This window comes from Ceratotherium simum, chromosome 21 (assembly GCF_057802395.1).
Source record: "Ceratotherium simum simum isolate JZ-2026a chromosome 21, ASM5780239v1, whole genome shotgun sequence".
NCBI classification, from domain to species: domain Eukaryota; kingdom Metazoa; phylum Chordata; class Mammalia; order Perissodactyla; family Rhinocerotidae; genus Ceratotherium; species Ceratotherium simum.
The window spans coordinates 13,987,048-14,008,662 of record NC_141920.1 but is presented as its reverse complement, the minus strand read 5'-3'; the positions used below and the strand labels follow the sequence as shown (position 1 = coordinate 14,008,662).

Below are 21,615 nucleotides of genomic sequence, written 5' to 3'. Positions count from 1 at the left end.
CTTATCACCCTCCCATTTACTACATATTTTATTCACTTACCTGGTTTGTCTGTTCCTCAATTAGAATCTAATTGAAAGGCAAGTAGATTTTGCCTGTCTTGTTCACTTCTGCATCCCTAGCACTCGTACACTTAGAGCATACAGTTGGTGCTCAATAAGTGTCAGCTAAGTGAATTGTCATTTGTCTCCGCCATACATCTGTCACTTCTCCTGTCTCTGGTTTCTCCCTGGTGGTGTTAAGTGACTTTAGGGATATGCTCAGCACAGGGCTGGCACCTGTTGAATGAATGATGGCGGTATGGACACACTCTCCATCAAGGTGGCTGAGTGCCCTCCCCCACACCCCGAGTTCCCTGGGACTGAGGGCAGGGCCTGGGTCCTAGGGTTTCAGTCCTCTTTGACCCCCTCCCTCCCCCCAGCCCAGCACCTTGTGAACACTGGACAGGCAGCCAAGCGTCCTGGGGGTTCTGGGGGTGAGGGAGGGGGTCAAAGAGGACTGCATTGCGGGCGAGGCTGCATTGCGGAGGGGCTTAAAGGCCAGTGTGAGGTGAGAACTTAATCTGGCCGATGGAGGGAGCTGGGGAGACTGCTGGACGAGGGCTACACTAAATGTCAGCAACCAGCAGCCAGGCTGACCTGAGGCTGTCCAGCGGCCCTGCTCCCCCGGGCAGGTGGGATGGCCGGGCCTGCTCTTCCCTGACCCCCCGGCATCCCCGCACTCCTTGGTGGGAACAGCTTCCAAGTCTGGAGGAACCACCGGGCCTCACTTGGATTCCACCATCTGGTGTACTCAGCCTGGGCACTCAAGGTTTTCTCTCACCCCTGGCTACAGCGATTGGTTCAGGGAGGGACACCTCACCAAGTCAGGCCACTGAGAATCAGCTTCAGGTTTCTGTTCAAGCCACTGTCTGATTTCCTAAGCTGAATGTCTTAAAGTCTGGAGCTGGTGATTCTGCCACCACGAGAGAAAAGCTTGCCTGAGAATGAAGCCAGTTCAGAGGAAGGAGGGCTGAGAAATGGAAAACAAGAGCTTCCTGATGTCACTGTGTGACTGCTGGATCCAACCATGCCTGAAGCTAGAGCTAGCCTTGGACTTTCCAGCTACTTTGGTTACTATATTCCTTTTACTTTACTTTATTTGCCTTCTCTGGCTGGAGGGTCATTTCTGCTTGTAACCAAAGGAGTCCTGGCTGACACATATTCTGTGTCTGCAGCCCCAAACCTGACATTAGCTCTCTCTTTCTCTTGTCCACTTGGGGTGTGGTTTTGGGTCCTATGAACCAGATCACAGACTCCGAGGCTGAGCAAGCCCACACTGTCAGGGCTTGTAGAGCCCTTAGTGGGTCGAATCTTCCTATTCACAGGGGCAGTTCGAGGTTTCAGAGAGGCAGTGTGGAGCGGCAGACAGGAGCAGAGACTGCCTGGCTTCAGAACCCGGCTCCTTCCCTTATGTGACACGTGACCTCAGGCAACTCAGCCTCTCGGTGCCTCAGTTTCCTCAGGTATAAAACAGTGACAAGAAGACCAGGGTGGTTGTGATGCTTCCATGAACGACATGGGTGCAGATGCTTGGACCTGGGCCTGAAGAATAAGCGCTCCAGAAGTGTGAACTATTATTATTACTACAGGTGGGGACCCTGTGATCCAGAGACAGGGAGTGCCCTGACGAGGGGGGCCGGGAGGGAGCGATGAGGCTGGGCTTGAGCGCACACAGCCTGCCTCCTGGAACTGTCACCGGGTGTCCAAGGCGGCAGGGACACCTCAGTTCCCACACAGCACTGCCAGCGCCCTGCAGGAGGAATGCTGCAGCAAACCTGTCAACAGCCGCGTGCGTCCTGTGCCCGCCTGAGCTCGGGGCTCCGGGGGGAGTCAGACCACATAAGGGCCTTTGTGACGATTTATCTGCATTTCAAAAACCCATTCGAGGTGGTCTCCACAACATCCCAGCTGATCCGAGGCGGCTGCTGCTCTGATGCCCGGCCTTTCAACCCTCTCCCTGCCCCGGACGTGGTGTTTTGCTGCCAGAACGTGTCATCTCAAAGGTTAACCCAAGGAGCGTGCCGGCTGAGGGCCCAGGTGGTCCTCGAGGAAGGACGGGAGGGGAGACTGTCTCCCTCCACGGTGCAGCCGGAGCTGCCTCAGCTCATCAGAGCCGGATTCCCTCCCGACACCCCCAGACCAAGGAGCACCGAGGCCAGATAGAGATCGAGGTGGTGCTCCCACCCGCTGGCGGGGACACACACGCAGCCCGGCTCCCGGACTCGCTGGCACACGGCCCACCACAACTAACCTGTTTTCACAGGTGCTAACAGCTCCAGGCCTCCCCTTCCCAACAGAGGGGTACAAAATGCGTCAGAAGCCACCCCGGGTGACATAATCACTGTTTCACTTGGCACCGAGGTTCACCTGCCCAAACCGCGTGCCGCCAGCTTCCCACCCACCCGGGGCCAGCAGGAGCCTGGCGGCCTCCCTGGGACTCTGGGGCGCTGGGGGCGGGGGGGTGACGCACTTACAGCGAGCCGGCCTCCACGTTGGGGCCCCTCACGTAGAACGGGACCCTGATGTCGAACTCGTACGGCATGGACTTGCCCTTGACCAGGCCGAACTGGCCGATGTGGTAGCCGTGGTCGGCGGTGTACACGATGTAGGTGTTGTCCAGCTCGCCCGTCTCAACCAGCATGTTGTAGATCTGCAGCACGGGCGGGCGGTGAGCGCGGGCGGGGCAGCGGCCCGGGCGCCTGCCCTGCCCCCCAAGGCGGTCGGGGTGCCTGGGGTCTCCGGCCCGCACCTCCCCTGCTTCAAGTCTTTGCTCAGCCTCTGGGGCCCCTGGCTGTCCCCTTTATTCCTGCAGCCCCCCACCTCCTGCCACTTCTGCCCCCTTACTTTTCCTCACCTTCCATCTCTCCTACTTATGTGTGGACTGTCTCCCTGCATTAAAATGTCAGCTCCATCATGGGGTGGGGGAGCATTCTGTCATTTTGTTCTCTGCTGTCTCCCATGTGCACTGGCTCTCAGCAAATGCTCTCTAGTGAACGAATGAATGACTGAATGAATGAAGTTAGACTGTGGCCCTGGCAGGAGTTTGTCATCTGCAGCAGTGCTGACCAACAGAACTTTTCTGCGAGGCCGGCAACGTTAGTATCTGTGCTGTCCAGTACGGTGGCCACCAGCCAATGCTGAACTTGAAAGGTGGCCAGTGCACCTGAGGAACTGCATTTTAAATTTTACTACATTTTAATTAACTTAAATGTAAATAGCCCTGGATACGTAAAATACATGGTCTATAGCCATGCAATGGAATACTATTCAGCAATAAAAAGAAATGCTGTTCTGATACATGCTACCAAACGGATGAACCTTGAAAACATCATGATAAGTGGGAGAAGCCAGCCACAAAGGACCGCGTACTGCATGATTCCATTTATAGGAAATGTCCAGAATGGGCACATGCACACAGACACGGAGTAGACTAGTGGTTGTCTAAGGCTGAGGGGTGAGGGAGATGTAGGGGGTGATGGCTAAGGATTGTAAGTTTCTTTTTGGGGTGATGAAAATGTTCTAAGATCAATTGTAGTGATGACTGTACAACTCTGTGAACATGTTAAAACCACTGAATTGTACACTTTAATTTGGTGAATTGTGTGGTATGTGAATTATATCTCAATAAAGCTGTGAAAAATGTAAATAGCCACACGTGGCTACCGTATTGAACACAACAGACCAGAATATGAGTCTCACGAAGGCAGATCCTCTCCAGCTGAAGACACTCGGGAAAGGGGCGAGGGGCAGGGAGGTGCCAGGCCCGGCACGGCTGCGGGGTCTCGGCGACGCCCGGGAGGAGGGCGCGGAGCGGCGGGGGCACCTACCGTCTCCATGGAGTCGTCCACGGACAGGAGGGTCTGCAGGCGCTTGCGCTGGAGCATGTTGGTGAACTCCATGTGGATGGGCTTCATGGGCCCCGTGTAGCGCATGATCCAGTGCTTGTCGGGGTTGGGCGCGTAGTTGTAGCTCGGCGTGCTGGCGGGCAGACACACAGGGGTCAGGCCAGAGGGCGCCCGGGCCCGGCCCCCCGGCCCCCCAGCCCCCACGCCTGGGGTGAGCAGCGCCTGTGCTGTGTCTGCAGCCCAGGGCGACACTTCCTCCATCTGGGGGCACGTGGACGCTGGTGTGGCAGAGGCTCTGCTAAACGTCAGGTCAGCATCTCTCCGCGTGCAGGACGTGCACGGGGGAAGCACGCAGGAGGTACAGCGTTAAATAACCCGGGGCTACACGGTGAGCAAGTCCCTCCCATTTCACCACCCGTTACATGGAGGCCAAAGTCTCAGTCTGGTGAGAGTCCTTCTTTAACACCTCTCTGGAATTTGCTCATCTCCTTTTTCTTTCTGCCGAGGAAGACTGGCCCTGGGCTAACATCTGTGCCCACCTTCCTCTACTTTACATGGGGGACGCCACCACAGCATGGCTTGATGAGTGGTGCGTAGGTCCACACCCGGGATCTGAACCCGAGAACCCCGGGCTGCCGAAGTGCAGCGTGCGAACTTAACCACTACACCACCAGCCTGCTCATCTCCCTTTTTAAAGCAGGGGAGAGGCTCAAGTTCGCAGCCTCCAGCAGGCCCAGGACCCAGCTCTAACTTAATAGCACTGCATTCATTTTTCAGTCACCTTTGGTAGATGGCAAACGACAGTTATTGTGGCTAAGGTGTGACTACAGAATTTCCTTTCACAATATGGTTTTAAAAAAAAGGCTACTGATGATTAAAAAATTAGGTAAGTGATAGTCATGCCTGTATGGCCAAGATTGTGAGCATGGCACCTGAATGGGTACTTTTGGGACAGGCCACATTCTTTCATTTAGTTGTCACAATTATTCTTCCCGTTTGGTTTAATCTCCCATTTACTAAAGAGGAAACGGAGGGTCAGAGAAGTTCAGGGACAAGCCTACAGTCTCACTGAGGGCAGGTGGAGCCATTGGACTCTGAGACTCCAGCTGTGCTGACTACTCATAAATGAACAAAGAAATGGTAACCTTTGACCTCTACCCAGCACCTACCATGCGCCGGGCACAGCTCCAGGCTCGCCTTATATCATCTCATTTAACACAACGGCCCTAGGAGCTGTCCTACTTTATTCTCCTTGTGTGAGAAATGAGGAAACTGAGGCCCAGCGAGGGGACCAACCCGCCACAGGCAGAGCTGGGGTCTGAACTCCAGGAGCGGATGTGGTCGCCCACCGCCACACGATAAACGGCCCCCTGACCAGGGGCCTGTCTGGACACCCACACACCCACAGTGCTCGGGCAAAACTTGGGCCAAGACACTCCTGCTGGAGGACCAAGCAGCAAAAACACACAGGTTAATTCAGTTCCTGGGCTCGGAAGTTTCCAGATGATTCCAGTAATATATTACTCCTGTCCCAAACTAAGAGCACCTCCTGTCACCTCAGCTCATGCTGGGCCCCAAGATCTGAGCTATGGCAAACTCCACCAACGTGGGGGGTACCCTGGTGGGGTACACCATTGATGGGAAGCACTCTGTTTAAAACTCCACAAACCACGGGTGTCCCTCGTGCTGCGTCTGACGGTCCTCTGGGGCCAGGTTCCCCTCAGATCTCACCTCCCGCCCCAGTCACAGCTGAAAAGAAAGGTTTAGTTCCCACTGCTTGAAGACAAAAGGCTTTTCAAAACGGCTATTAGGGGGGCAAGGGCCTGCGGGGAGAGAGGGTTGTCAGAGCCCCCGAAAGCCCTTCCCCTGGCGGCCTCATCAGGACCTCCACAGCCTCTTGAGTATCAGAATGTTCGCGGGGAGAAGCGATGACGCGGCAGCTCTCGGTGGCCTGACAGTTATGGAGACGCTGCCGTGCAGAGCGGGGCCGAGTCACGAGCCTCCCAGATTCCTTCTGGACTTTGCTTTCAGGCCCAGGCTGGTCTCCTGCCGCTAAATCCACCCCAGGCCCCCAGGCCCGCGGCCTCCTTTGATTACAGCAACGCGCTCTCTCCTGCGGGCCAGCTTAGGGCCTGACCCGCGTGTAGAACATTCCTCTCCCCTGCGGCCACCCCACCGAGGGGCGGGAGGCGCTGCCGGGGCCGGCTGCACAGAGACGCCCTCCTCCCTGTCTGGCGGGGCGGGCAAGCGTCCACAGGCCCCAGGGCCTGGATTCCAGACGCAATTTTGAGCCATCAGCCCGGAATCTATTAGGTTCTGTGCGGCTGGGGTCTGCCCTCGAGAGCAGGGAGGCTGCGTCGTCAGGAGCTGGCGGGGGGTGACATCTGAAGCCCTGTCTCTGAGAGGCGTCTTGGAGAGAAGATCTAGAGGCCACAAGGCTGCCGAGCCCGCGGCCCCGGGTGGGGGGGCGGTGCCGGCTCCAGGGGCGCCCGCATGAGGCCAGGCGCCTCCGGGCGGTGTCACATTCTCACATGAGCTCAGCTGCCTGCTCACCTCCTCAGGAATGCGGGGAATGTTGTGTGTTCACACGGGGCCTGAGAAGCACACCCTCTGCCTTCGCCGGCGGTGGGGGAGGACTCGGCCCTCAGGGCCCTCACGCTGTGCGGCTGGAGGCCGGGGCGGGGGGTGGGGGGTGGGCAGGAGCCCTGCCTCCCTCCACCCAAGGCTGTCAACGCGGGCCTGGTCCCGCGGGTTACAAAGGGGAGGCCCCGAACCCACAGTCAGACGCCACACTTCAAAGGGATCTGTGTATCTGTGCGTATGTGTCTGTCTGTGCTTGTGCCTGTGTTTAGCTTTATGTGTATGTCTCTGTGTATCTGTTTGTGTGTGCGTTTGTGTATCTGTGTATATCTGTGTGTATTTTTGTGTCTGCGTCTGTTTGTGTTTCCGTGAATGTGTGCGTACTGTGTCTGTGTCTATATATCTGTGTGTGTCTGTATCTTTGTGTGTGTCCGTACATTTGTGTGCGTGTGCATTTGTGTATCTGTGTTATCTATTTGTATCTTTGTATGTGTGTGCACATGTGCATATGGAGTAGGGGTGGGTGGATGGGGCCCTGGGCAGGTGCAGTGGGGTAGAAGGGGGACCACACTGCATCAAGCAGCCTTTGTCAGAACGCACAAAGCTCGCCCCAAGAACAGGGTACAAGCCTCGATGGGGTGAGAGTCAGAGACTCTGATGGAAAGATCCAGAACTCCGACCCCACAGGCAGAGCCCTGTCCCTTCCTCACCCCCCTTGACTGTCATAATTAGACATCTCAGCTGCAGAACTTTCTGGTGTTTGGCTTTGTTTTGGACGTGATTATACCCCAGAGAGAAGGGCGACTTCCCAGCACACTCCTCACATGGAGGGGTTCTCTGGGTAAGTCATAGCCACGCTGCTCGTGTTCCATTTCTGTAATTCTCATTTCAAAGGGGGAATAAATGCACAGGCGATGTCAAACAACCTCATCAGGAAACTCCAGGGCTGGGGGGGATGCCAGCACATCTTTGAAAGGAGATGCCGCAGAAGCACAGCCCAGCTTCCCCCCCACAGCTCCTCCCTCAGGTGGGACTGAGCCGGCCCCACATCCCCTCCCGCAGAGGTGAGCCGTCTGTGGGGGCAGGAGGTGGAGCGGGGCTGGCACCGCGGCGGGAGGAGTGGGCTGGGAGGGGGGCAGGCAAGTCAGACGGGCAGCGAGGCGGTGCTGTCATCTGGGGGTGAGGGCGGCGCTGCAGCCCCGGGATGGGGTTCATCATCCTGTCAGATCCTCCTCCCCAGAGACCGGGGTCAGAGGTTAACACACTGTCTCATCCTCTCTGAGCCACTCTGGGCGCTGTCAGAAAGTAATTACAGCGAGGGGCCGAGGAGGGCAATGCATTCTGATTTAATGAAAATTAAACACCCAGAATATTCAGGCTGATTCCAAATTGCCCTGTCCTTGTCGCCCCAGTGTCACAGCAAGGGCTGCTGAGCGGGACGTGGTCTGAGGCAGAGACAAGCAGGAGAACTTTCCAGAAAGATTTACCCACTGGAGGGAGGAGGACTGGAGGGGTGGGCATGAGTAGGGCGGGATTTGAGACCTGGATCTGCCATTTACCAGCTGGGCGACCTTAGGGAGGTTACCTCACCTCTCTGTGCCTCAGTTTCCTCATCTGTAAAATGGGAATGCCAAGTGTGCTAGGCAGCCTCCAAGAGAGCCCTCAATGGCCCCTACTTCCTGGTACTCACACACTTGTGTAGCCCCCTCCCACACAGTAGGAGCACAGGTCTGTGTGAGCAATAGAATGTGGCAGAGTGATGGTGTGTCACTTCCAGATTAGGTTGTAAAAGACTCCAGCTTCCATCTGGGGCTCTCTCCATCCACCCCCACCCTCCGCCCCACCCCCTTTCTCTCTCTCTCGGATCACTTCCTCTGGAGGAAGCCAGTGACTGTGCTGTGAGGATGCTCAGGCAGCTATGGGGAGGCCGGCTGAGGAGCAGCCGTGGGAATGAGCCCCAGGCGAGCCCCATGCCTTGTTTACAGCCTCAGGAGACCTGAGCCAGACCCTCCCAGACAGGCCGCTCCCAGACTCCTGACTCACAGACACTGCGAGATAATCCTGTTTGTCGTCTTAAGCTGCTAGATTTCGGGGTGATTTTTTATGCAGCAACACATAACTAATACATCAAGGGTCACTGTGAATGTTCAGGGATTCGGTGCATGTAAAGGGCTCCGCCTAGAGAATGCACATAGTCAACGGCTCAATAAAGCCTGGCGAACATATCAGCAGTCTGATGAAGCTCCAGACCCCTTCTCAAAATAATGTTTTTAAATGTATAAAATAAAATACATAGGATTACAAAGGAAGCCTGCTGTACTGAAATGCAGTTCCATCCACAGACCTCTTCGTGAGGGGATGTGGGCCCGAAGTTTGTTTATTTATTTGTTTGTTTGTTTATTTTTTGTGAGGAAGATCAGCCCTGAGCTAACATCTGTTGCCAATCCTCCTCTTTTTTTTGCTGAGGAAGATTGGCTCTGAGCTAACATCTGTGCCCACGTTCCTCTCCTTTATATGGGACGCCACCACAGCACGGCCTGACAAGCGGTGTGTCAGTGCGGGCCCAGGATCCAAACCCCAGGCTGCCGCAGCAGAGCACGCACACTTAACCACTTGCGCCACCAGGCCGGACCCGTGGGTCCCGAGTTAAAAACTCTTGCCCCTTCTCTGGTCTGTTGGCCAGCCTGGCTGGACTCGTGTCCCTGTTTTCCCCAAGATGAGCAGCGCGCTCCTGGGTTCTTGAAACCAGGAGGATTAGACAGCAGGTGTGGCTCTGTCATTGCTGTCACATCATTGTGGCCGAAGCCTGACCCTCCCGCCGTCATGCCAACCAGCGGCTCTACGGGCCGGGCGCGAAGCTTACATGTGCTGGGAGGCGTTGGGGAAGAGGCGGGAGTACTGGGGGGCCGAGTCCTCAGGGCCGTGGGGGGCCGCGTGGCTGATGACCATCAGGACGGGCCTGTGCGGGTACATCTTCTTGGACGTGCGGAAGAAGCTCACGCTGTCGTTGGTGATAAGGTCGGTCAGGTAATCCTGGGGGCAGGGAGAGACAGGAGAATGCGTGCTGAGTGCCCGCTGTGCGCCAGGCACCGGGCGGGGCATCGGGGACACAGCAGTGACCCAGACAGACAATCCTGCCCTCGTGGAGCCGATGGTCTGGGGGCAGACAGGCAATACATCAGCAAGTAAAATACACAGAATGTCAAATGGTGCTACGTACAATGGAGAAAAACAAGCAGAGAAGGGTTAGGGAAGACGGGAGAGGAACTGCAGTTTGTCATTCATTCGTGATAGATATTAAAATAATAATAGCTGACACTATTGAGTGCTTACGGTGTGCAGGAACTGTTCTGTGTGCTTGTATTAGCTCCAACAATTCTTATGTAACAGTAGAAAGTAGGTGGGATGATAATCCTTGTTTTCCAGAACAGGAAATTAAGGCACAGAGAAGTTAAGAGAATCACCCAATGTCACACAGCTGGTAAATGTTGCAGCCAGGCCTTCTGAGTCTTGGTTCCTAAGCCTGAAGTCTTTTCAAGGCTCTAGGTATATCAGTGAGCAGGGTGGGTACGTGCCTGCATTCCTGCAGGGCCTGCGCTGGGGGCAGGAGCTGAGGAACACGTAAACAGAGAACCAAGACAGTGACAAGGTGTGGCAGATGAAGGAAATAAGACAAGATATGACAAAGGGTAACTGGGAGCTGGGGTGGGAGGTGTACTTTAGCTGGGGCAGTCAGGGAGGGCCTCTCTGAGGAGGTGACATTTGAGCAGAGACCTGAGTGATGAGAAGGAGCTGGGCACGGGAGGATCTGTATCACTGAGGTTCACCCTCAGCTGCCTGCCTGAATCCTGGGGGAGCTTTACTGATGTGTGGGCCCACTCCCATGGATTCTGGTTTACCTGGTCTGTGGTTTGCCCCAGGCATCAGACTTTTTAAAAGCTCCCCCAGAGGATTCCAATGTGGAATTGCAATCAAGCCAGGGTTGAGAATCCCTGATCTAGGGAAGAGTTCCAGGCAGAGGAAACAGCAAATGCAAGGGCTCCGAGATCAGCAGTCAGTGCCTCCGAGCTTGCCGTGTGTCCGAGCAACATAAAGAAGGTGAAACGTGAGCAGGTACGATGCGGGGACGACGGAAGGAGCAGCACAAAGGCAGGCAGGGCGTCTCCAGAAAAGAGAGACCCGCTTCAACACTGGGCAGGAGGGGAGGAGAGCTGGAGGAAAAGTAATGGGCAGACACTGAGGGCTTTAAAAGCTCAGCTAAGAAGTTGAGTTTTGCCTAAACTCTCCTCGAGCTTGGTAAATCTCTAGCTGCTGATCTGTCTCAAAGGTGAGGAGTTCTTGAAATTTGCCCCCTGCTTCCTGGGAAGCAGCTCTGTCCAAAATGAGCCCTTTCAAAAAGAGACACTATTTTAGAGAAAAGGTGAAGAAGAGGCTACAGCTTGTGCTCTGCAGTGAACTGTCTGACACAGATACACACTACGGGTACACCCGCGCGTCTGCAGACACGACTTCAGGGACGCTCACACTGTACTACACGCCCAAGGACGGTCACCACGGCAGTGTGCATAAAGCAGAAACACACGGCAGTGACCAGCAGTAGGAAGATGACCAATGGACCTACACTCTTTTATACTGTGCAGGCTGTGCAGACATTAAAGGGGCAATAGATCTGTGGTTACCGAGGTGGAAAGTCGTCCAGGATACACTGTTAAGGGAAAGAGCAGCTACAGAGTCAACCCAGGAAGATTCTACTTTTTGTGGGGAAGGGAGGGAGGCAGGGTGGGGAGAAGAAGGCAAACCCCTAACTTCACATGCTCTTGAGCACCAAGGAAGGACCTAGAAGGACACGTATCGAAGTGCTAATTGATGACCAGGATATGGGGAGAGAAGCCAGGAAAGTCACTTGCTACTTTAGGTGCTTTTCCTTGAATACTTTTTATGATTAATTTTTGGGAGTACAAAAAGGTTTTATAAGGGGGCTATGTAGAACCTATTACATAAGAATAATATGACATATTATGTAAATCGAAGAGCTGCTGCTGTGGTTGGGAACATGATCCAAAGGTGTTAGAAAAGCTCCGAAAATGACGAAGGTAACTAAGTGGATCTGAAAATGGTGCACAGCTCTCTTGGGTGCAAAGGAGGGGTCCGGACCTCGCAGGAGATCAGCAGTCAGCGCCTCCAGGGGAGGAAGCGGGAAGTGGCGGCGTGAACGCAGTGGGAGGCACCGGCTTATGGAGGGCTGCTGCTCTGCACCATAAACCCAGCTCCACCACTGGATTTTAGGACCACAGGCCTGTTCGGCTGTGATTACACATGTGTTTTTTAAAGCCACCCTTAACGTCCATTCTCCACAGAGGACGTACAAGGCGATGACACAGCAGTGCAAAATAATAAACGAGTGCTACACGGATTGACGTGGATAAATCTTAGAGACCGGATATTGGGTGAGAAAAGCAGGTGGAAGAGGGTATAAAGTCCAAAAGCACACAAAACAATATCATATGTTGTTCAGGTGTCTGCATGTGGAATAAAAGAATAAAGGCATGTGTGGGAACGATAAGCACCAAATTCAGGACGTTGGCTACCTCCGGAGACGGGGCAGCCCGGGACAGGAGGGGGGCCCGGGAGGGTAACGCAGGGGCACCTACAGTCTCCGTGATGCTGTTGGAAGCGTGTGTGGGGTGATCACCGAGCCTGCCTCTCCAGGCTGGCCTGAGGGTTTCAAGTGCTAAGATGCAAAGCTCTTGACACGGTGTCCTGCACGCAGCCAGCTCTCGATAAGAGTCAGTGACTATTAGGGCTGTTTGGGTGGCGCGGCAGATCTTCTGCATGTCTGAGAGCCACCCACCCTTCTGGGTCCTCCTGGAAGCCACTCCTGTGCTGATCCCTGCTGCCTGCATCCGGGCATCTGTAGTGACGCCCGAGACTCGCGCCTGCACCCCACCCCCACCCATCCATGTGGACTGGACGGGACCACACCGCCCTGACTCCTGGCGTGGGCAGCGAGCCCCGCCGTGGCCAAGTAGAACACCTCATCCCTCTGGCCACGGTACTTGAGCCGAGTCCAGGCGTCAGAGTGAGGGACGAGGAGGCCTGGGCCAGGCTGGTGGTGGCATTGTCCAGGGATGGCTGGGAGCAGACTTGATAGTTAGGACGTGTTCATTGACTGGACATGTGGGTGCATGAGAGGGGGCATCAGGACCCCCTTTCACTGGTTTCTGGTTTGGGTGAAGGGTACAGAGATGGAGGTCCAGGGGAAAGAGAATGTCTGGGAGAGGGCGGAAATGCTGAGTTCAGTTCTGGACAAGCTGAGTGGGGGGGCCTGGGGTCAGCCATGAGGACTGAGTTAGAGATTCAGGGTTGTTAACAGAGGGTGAGACAGGCGGGTGGAGCCCCCGGGGCCGAAAGATGAATTTTCCAGAACCCGGAGATGGGCCCATGGACCATGTGTGAGTCACCCCTCTGCCTCCCTCCAGCCCCAGGCAGGGCCCACTGCCCCGTCCCAGGGGAGGCGGCACACCTGGGCGGTCGGGAGCTTGACTGTCCCCCAGCGCACTCCCGGCCATGCCCTGGCAGGCAGGTGGTGGTGTCAGGGTTCTGGGGACTTTGCTCCTGCCCAGAGGTTGGCAGCCGCTGCTGGGAGACGGCCAGGGGTGAGGCTGCCCTGCTTGAAGAGAGGGCACGTCCCCGCCTCCCCTCTCCATCCTCACCTCCACCGGCTTAATCTGATGAGTAAGCCGAGAGGAGCCGCAGTGCATCCGAGGAGACGCCGGCCTGCGGCTCTGGGCAAAAGCGCCGTTTCCCCCAAGCAGTCGTTCAGCAATAGGATTTCTCAGGGAGGAAGAGGAGGGCGTGTGGGGTGCGGGGCGTGTGTGTTCTTGGGGATCGGGGAGCTCGGCGACAGGGCTGGCAGGCGAACCTCCCTGCCTCATTCCCCCGGCTGGCCTTTGCCACTGTTTCTGAAGCCATTATTCATGCTCACTTAAATACTTGCTGGCTGCCTGTTCCCAGGGTGCCGGGCTCCCTGTTAGGGGTCAGGGATGTGGCCGCGGGTCCCTGTCCCCATGGCGCTCACAGTCCTGTGCAGAGCACAGAAAAGCATTCTCATTAGAGAGCCGCGGAGGCAGGAGAACCGGGAGGGCTGGGGAGGGTTTCGCTCACTTAGGATCCCTCTGGCAGCTGAGGGTGGGGACAGAGGCTGGCGGGACAAGAAGGGGCCGCGGCTGACATGACCGGAAGCTCCTCTTCCTGACTGGACCCAGGTGCTGGCAGAAACGCGTCGCGTGGGTGCACGGGAGTCGCTCCCACTTAAGTCCCACAGAAGCCCGCTTTTATGTCTCTCGTTTGAACCTGGGTGACATAACTCAGTTCACCCCACATCTCACAGGGCATCCCCAGACTGGAGTCTTGGGGCTCCCAGGACTAGCTAAATTTTCGGCCTGAGGAGCCGCACGTGAGCTCCATCGGGCTGCTGTGAGGCTGTGCCAGCAGCCACTGGCTTTGCTCCCGGAGACCTGGTTGGGGGGGGCGGGGGGCAAGGAGGGGAGGCTGCCTCCGCCCCAGGGGCAGCCCCCAAGCCCACCTCTTGATATTTTCTTCACTTGGCAAGTCAACCTTATGTAACAGATGGTCTCCCTTCCCGAGCCGTCGGCTTCCTTGGGCATCAGGTTTGTCTAACTTGCATTCCCCATCACGATGCTGAGCCCTCACACTGGGAGGCCTCTGCACCAGTCTGTGTTTAAAAGAGGTTCGCACCCCTTTAAGGAGCAATCATAGTTCATGCAGCTGAGGGCTCCGGAGTCAGAAACACTGGTTCAAATTCCAGCTTCATCACCTCCTAGCTGTGGGCCAACCGCTTGCCTTTCTGCATCTAAAAAATGGGCCCAACAACAGTCCCTTCTTCACATGGTGATGTGACACTGGACAAGGACTTGCTAAGTGAAGAAAGCACTTACGAAGGATCCTGTCACCGAGAGAACCCACAGCGAACACTGGCTCTTACTGCTGTCAGACGTTTCCTCATTTGACCTTCACAGCAACTTCGAGAAGTGGACATCATGCCCGTTTTACAGATGGGCAAACTGAGGTCATGAAACGAATAAGCTCAGAGCTATAGCTCAGGCCTTCAAATTTTTTGTCTGGTCCATCTTTTTTTCCACAAACAAACAAAATTATTAAAGAGAGGTGTAAACAGTGGTTCTGTCAACAAACCTTTCCTGTAAAGGGAGAGAGTAAATATCGGAGGCTTTGCAGGCCAGACGTGTCAGTTACAATTACTCATCTCTGCCACAGTCTCGAGGAAGCAGCCGCTGCGTTAAACGCATGGGTGTGTCTGTGCTCCAGTAAAACTTTATCTGTGCACGCTAAAATTTGAATTTCATGTAATTTTCACGTGTCATGAAAATTGCCCTTCTTTTGATTCTTTTTCAACTAGGTAGAAATGCAGAAACCATTCTAAGCTCAAAGGCTGTAAAAAACAGTGGGCAGGCCAGACTCAGCCAAGAGCCACAGTTTAGAGAATGGATTTTGAGCCAGACGGCCTGGGTTCGAAACCCGCTTTACTGCTTCCTAGCTGTGTGGCCTAGTTACCTCTCTGTGCCTCAACTTCCTCATCTGCTGGTTGAGAACAGTAACAGCACACACCTCACAGGGGGTGGTGGGAAATGCAAGGGTTAATCCATGTAGAATGCTTCCAGCAGGGTCTAGCGCATGATCCGTCTAAATGAAAGTCAGTCATTATTCCTCAAGAATCACACGCCTGCATTTCCTTGTGAAAATGCAAACAGTACAAAGCTGCAGTTCCCTTCGATTACCCCTCACCCCGGCTCCCAGTCTTGGCCCCTTCTGTCCCCTCCTGGGAGGTATTTTTCCAGATGTGCTGTTGCGTATGTCAGAGTATTGCTTTATGCATTTTTTTTTTTTTTTTGGTGAGGAATATTGGCACTGAGCTAACATCCGTGCTTTATGTATCTTTTTACATTAATTGTACCGCCCTGTGCATCTTCATTCATTCATCCAACAAACAGAGCAGTGACAAGACAGATGAACACTCCTGCCTTCATGGGCCTGGTATTATAATGGGAAGAGGCAGACAGTTAACAGATGAATCAGTGATGGACACGGCCAGGGCATCAGTCGGAGGGAGTCAGGGGTCGGGGTGCCCTTTACGCAGGGTGGTCCAGGAAGGTGACATCTGAGGAGGGGCTGGGAGGACTTCTGCAGCCTGCTCTCTCTGCTCAGCCTTATGGCCCGAGACCTTCTGATGGCTTTACACACAGAGCCCCCTGGTCTTTCTCCAGAATCCTCCAGAGTAGGGATGCTTCATGGTCATTTAGTCATTTCCTGCATTGGTGCATCTCTTTCAATAACAAACAAAGCTGCAACCAACAGCTCAGCCATGCCCCCTCCTGCAGAGAGGGAGGCTTCTCCAGAACCAACGGAGAGAAAGGGCCAAAGACTGGGCGCATTCAAGTTCACAGAGACTGCTGTCCCTCAGAGCTTGCCCACCACCTGGGTCCTCTTCTGCCTCCCCAGCTGGAAGCCTCTTCCCGCGACTCGACCCTACGTCATTCCTCTCTCCCTTCTGCCACCTGTCCTACCTCCGCTGACCCTCTGTGGCTATCAGTGCTTGCTCTATGTCGTTCTCTGCTTGATCACTGCCTCTCCATCCACCCTGCCATCAGGACCCCTTTCGTGGCATCTGCCCATCTCTGGGATTAGTGACCAGGGACAGAGTCCTCGGAGGGCCTTTTGAGGAGGGCTTGGGAAGGGCCACCACTTCCTCCCAACCCGGGCCTCCACCGAGGCCCCTGAGGCCAGGGACGAAGCTCTGCTCCGAAAGAGGCACCTTGCCTCCAGACTGCGGGGCCCAGAGCATGGGGTCCCGGCTCTGCCTCGGCTGGAAACCCCGAGCCCACTCCTGCTCCCCAGATGCTCTGGCTCCCACTGCCCGCTGCTCCCCTGGGACTTGAACTCTGGACCTGAGCCAGCTCTGACTCCCAACGGGCCCCCCATCCCCCCATCCCTCCGGTAACGGGGGGCCCAGGAATCCTACCACCTCTGTCACAGGGGGAGATGTGCATGTGGAGGAAGCGGGGCAGAACAGCAGCGGCGCCACCTCCCCCTCCTCAGCCCCGAGGGGACTTTGGTACCCCTGGATAACTTTGTTATCGGGCGGCCCTGAGACCAGGCGGGGACACGTGAGGAATTTCAACAAGGAGGGAGTAGACTTTCCTAGGTATCGGAGAATCTGCCTTGCTGAGGCTGGGAGGAGAGAGACGGCATGTTCGGCCCCAAGAAACTATAATTTATATTTGCAAGGAGCCCACCAGGTTTGCTAAATCCCCCCACCAGGACTTTGGAACTAGTTTACATGGGAGCCCCTGGAGGCCGACTATGTGCAGAGTGAGGTACGGGGTAGGGGGAGAGGTGCTGCCCACGTGATGTCACGTGGTTTCTGCCCCCTGGGCACCTGGACTGATCAGACTCAGCCACACATCAGTGGTGATTACCTGGCAAAGATAGGGGGGATCCCCAAACGTACTAGGGTTTCCAGAAGGGGAGCAGGAGAGGGTATTTTTAGGCTGTTGAGCATCTAGTCAGCTTTCTTCCCGTGGACACTCCCCGTTGTTATTTGGGGCTCTATTCTCAGCCCACGTTCCAGGGTCTGGCTCCAGGGAGGGGCTCCTGCTCCGCCACCTCTGGCTCAGGAGTAGAGCCCATCAAAAGACTGCACGCCCTGGCCACACTGATTGGTTCAGGGATAGACACGTGACTGCTCCAGAGCCACTGAGAGGCAATGAGACTCGCTGGGAATCCCGGGAAGGAGAGTCGCAGGCTTGTAGCCGTGCAGGACGGCCATACTGCTACGAGATGAGAGAGACAGAGAGAGAGACAGGAGAGAGAGACAGAGAGAGGGGGAGAGAGAGAAAGACAGAGACAGGAGAGAGAGACAGACAGAGAGACAGAGAGACAGCCTGTGAATGGGGCCAAAGAGAGGAAAACAGAGCTTAGAGAAGAGAGAAACCGCCTGAAGATTTCATTGGAGCCCCTGGGTCCAGCCACGTCTGATGCCATTGCTGCTGGGTCGGTTAAGTAGGCTACTATGTTTCCTCTTCAACTGAGCCACTTTGAGTTGAGTTTCTGTTCACAAACAACTGAAAGAGGCCAGTCCGGTTCAAGAAAGGATAAATCATGTCGTTGAAGGCACTCCGGGAAGGCGTCATGGAAGAGGAAATGGGTAAGACTTGGACAAGTTCAGGGCAGGACAGCACTAGTAAAGATTTTGTGATGGTTCTAATAACCCACAAGGCTGGTCTGGCTGAAATGGCTCATACTGGGGATGACAAAATAGAGGAGACGGGGCTGGTGTGTGTGCACACACATACCTGTGTTTTTACACCGTGGAGCAGCGTTCTGACTTGAATACACGCACCATGTCTTCACAGTTTATAACACACCTCCGTGCGCCAGACTGAGCTCTGTGAGGATGGTACCTGGGTCTATTTTTGTTCCCCCTTGGATGCCTAGCACCTGGCACAAAGCGGACTCTGAATCAATACTCGTTGAGGGAATGAGTGAATAACGTAGTCAAATTCCACCTGAGACCACTGACTGCAAGAGTGCAACTCATAGTCCCTGGAGGGCAGCGGGCAGAACAGTGCAATGGGCTGCGAAGGCTGCAGACCCGTGGGTCAGGTCTGGCCCTCAGGCAAACTTGATTCACGCAGGATTTTAGAAAAGTCTGAATTAATTACCAATATTTAAAAATCAGGAGATTTCACAGGAAAAATGTACAAATGTGTGGCTTCTGTTGAAAAATCAGAAAACCTGGCCATCCTGGGCCCACATTTCCATATGGGACCAACAGGCCTGATCTGAGGGTCTGCTGCCCTCTTTTAGACAGCTACATTCTCCATAGCCCCCACCACTCCCTACTGTCTCACCTACTCCCAGCTTGCTCTCCTGTTTGCATGGCTGCCTGTCTCCTGGTGATCTCTGCCGAGAGGCCTTGTGTAGCAATTCAGAGAGAGACAAACTGGAGAGGACAGCCCTGGATCATCACAGCAACCCAGAGAACCCTGGTTATGACAGGAAGCCAGGCCCACGGCGAGTGGCAGTGGGAGTGGGGAAGAGAGAGGGATGGATTGGACGATCCAGAGAAAGACTGTATCAGCTGTGGGGGATGCCAGAGCTGACTCTGAAGATGTAGTTGGCGCAGGAATATTTGTTAGTCTCCAGATTTTTTTTTTTTGCTGAGGAAGATTGGCCCTGAGCTAACATCTTGCCCATCTTCCTCTATTTTGCATGTGGGACGCCACCACAGCATGGCTTGATGAGCGGTGCATCAGTCCATGCCCTGGATTCGAACCTGCGAACCCTGGGTCACTGAAGTGCAGCACATGAACTTAACCACTACACCACCGGGCAGGCCCCAGATTTTTTTTTTTGGTGAGGATGATTGGCCCTGAGCTAACATCTGTTGCCAGTCTTCCTCTATTTTGTATATGGGACACCGCCACAGCATGGCTTAATAAGCGGTGCATAGGTCTGTGTCTGGGATCCAAACCCGTGAACCCCGGGCTTCCGAAGCGGAGCATGCGAGCTTAACCACTATGCCACCGGGCTGGCCCCTCCAGATTTTTTTTTTAATGGAAAGTTCGGATGCAACATCACTGTCAGTCTTTCCTCCTCCTTATCATCATCATTGTCTACGTCAGGGGCCAGCAAACTACACCCTGTGAGCCCAAATGGGCCCACTGCCTGCTTTTGTAAATAAAGTTTTGCTGGCACACAGCCATGCTTCTTGTTTACGTTTTATCTGTGGCGGCTTTTGCACTACACTGACGGACCTGAGCAGTTGCAACTGAGACTGTATGGCTTGTAAAGTCTGAAACATAGTATCTGGCCCTTCAGAGAGGAAGTAGGCTGCCCTGTTCTGAGCTAATATGTATCAGGTATTTATATGTGCAAGGGGCTCTTCTAATGCTCTACATGTACCAGCTTGCGTGATCCTCAAAACCTTTGTGGTAAAACCACAATGAAATACCGCTACACCCCCAGCACAATGGCTATGATACAGAAGACAGTACCAGTGTTGGTGAGCAATGTGGAGCGACTGGAACCCTTATACGTTTCTGGCTGGAGTGTACACTGGTTCAACCATGTAACACGGCCTATGTCCCAGGTGTATAACCAAAAGCCACGTGTAAGGATGTACACGACAGCTTAATTCGTAACAGACCCAAAATGGAGACAGCCCAAATGTCCACCAGTCACTGAGTGGATAAATACCTGTCACCTGTAGAAGAGAATACTACACAGCAATGAAAAGTACACACTGCTGATACACACAACCACATGGATGACTCTCACAGACATTACGCTGAGTGAAAAAAGTCAGACACACAAGAACACACACTACATGACTCCATTTATGTGAAGTTTCAGAACAGGCGAAACCAATCCACGGTGACAGAAGTCAGAATGGAGGCTGCCTCTGGGTGGGGGGGAAAGGTGTACGCAGGAGCCTTCTGGAGGCTGGAAATGCTCTGTACCTTGATGTTTAAACAGATGCACACATATCTGAAAATTCCCTGAGCTGCCCACTTAAGATCTGTGCACTTTACCTTATATCAGTTAAACAAATTAGAGCTCGAAAAATTATGACATTGGGAACAAACAAATAAATTGTGGTATAATCCACAATGAATTATATACAAGATCAAAGCATCTACACCCACATGTAACAACACAATGAATCTCAACACAGTTTAAGCAAAAGAAGCCAGATACAGAATTAATCTATCAAGCCAGAAGTCTGAGTAACGGTTATCCTTTGGGATAACCATCCTTTGGGAGGGGTGGTTAGTGGAAGGAGTTACATGGGGGGCCTTCTGGGGGGTGGTGACATTCTGCTTGACCTACCTGGGTGCTGGTCACATGTGTCTTTTCAGTTTGTGAAAATTCACTGAACTGTGCATTCTATATGCACACTTTCTGTAAGAATATTCTGCTTCAGCAAAACGTTAAAAAACAGGATTCTCAGAAACAGAGACGACTATTTGAGAGATGGAGACACTGAGAAGCAGAGGATGTAAGCAAGGTGCTGAAGGCGGCACATTTCCGTCATGATCCGAGCCCAGGCAGCCGGGCTCCCGTGTCCTGCTCCTAACTGCTGAGCCCCCCGCCCGCCCCCCGAGCCAGGGAAGGGCAGGACTCACCTTGGAGTAGTCGAAGCCATGCTTCTCCTTCACCCCGTTCCGACAGAGCGTGTAGTTATAAAAACGGGAGTTCTTAAGGAGGCCGACCCACTCCTTCCAGCCGGGCGGCACGTAGGAGCCATTGTACTCGTTCAGGTACTTCCCGAAGAAAGCTGGAGGAGAAGGGCCAGGAGGGCACGTGAGAACGTGAGAACGCAGAGAGCAAACGCCTCCTCCAGTCATCGCCCAACCACCGTGCGCCCGCGGCCTGAAAACACCCCCCTCTGAGCCACGGAGCCCTTGGGCAAGCAAGCGAGGCCTATGACCCCCTCCTCAAATGTTTTTACGTGAATAAAATAAAATACACAGAATTACAGAGAATATCAATTACTGTGAAATACAGTTATTAAAATATTAAAAGAATCTGCCATATAATAATGTGTCCTTTTTTTGTTTTTATTAAGATATTAAAAGCAAGACCTTGCAGAGAGTGATAAATTCAAAGTAGTGATGAGTGGAAATACTTTGCAATATTTGCCATTAAATATCAGTGATTTCTATGGATGACAAAGTTACAGATTCTGCTGACCTGCTGTCATTTGCGGCCTACGTTCATAACTGACAAAAATGCTAAGTTTCAGTTGTAGGTTAACAAAAATAAGAGTAATTTATTCCCACTCCAGTTTATGGACCCCTTGAGTTCTATCTACCATACCATGACCAGAATGGCTAACATTAAAAAAATGAACAGTACCAAGCGTCGGTGGGGATGTGGAGCAACTGGAACTCTCACATACGGTGGTGGGCATGCAAACCGGTCCAACCACTGTGGAAAAGTGTTTGGCAGTGTCTGCTAAACTTGAACATATTCACACCTTCTGACCCAGCGATTCGAATCCTGGGTAGTTACTCAACAGAATTGCATTCACATGTTCACCATGCTCAGA

At 53.9% G+C, this 21,615-nt stretch overlaps 1 protein-coding gene across 7 annotated transcripts in view; it reads right to left on the bottom strand.

Annotated features, from left to right (window-relative positions):
• The window catches only part of SULF2 (sulfatase 2), a 123,829-nt gene that overhangs the window by 19,226 nt on the left and 82,988 nt on the right, over positions 1-21,615 (bottom strand). For all 7 annotated transcript variants that reach the window (XM_087445151.1, XM_087445153.1, XM_087445150.1 and 4 more), the window contains 4 exons: positions 20,690-20,841; positions 9,328-9,497; positions 3,867-4,017; positions 2,514-2,689 (listed from right to left, as the gene is read on the bottom strand). In XM_087445151.1, coding sequence (XP_087301277.1) covers positions 2,514-2,689; positions 3,867-4,017; positions 9,328-9,497; positions 20,690-20,841 — 649 coding nt within the window. The remainder of the gene's footprint in view (positions 1-2,513; positions 2,690-3,866; positions 4,018-9,327; positions 9,498-20,689; positions 20,842-21,615) is intronic.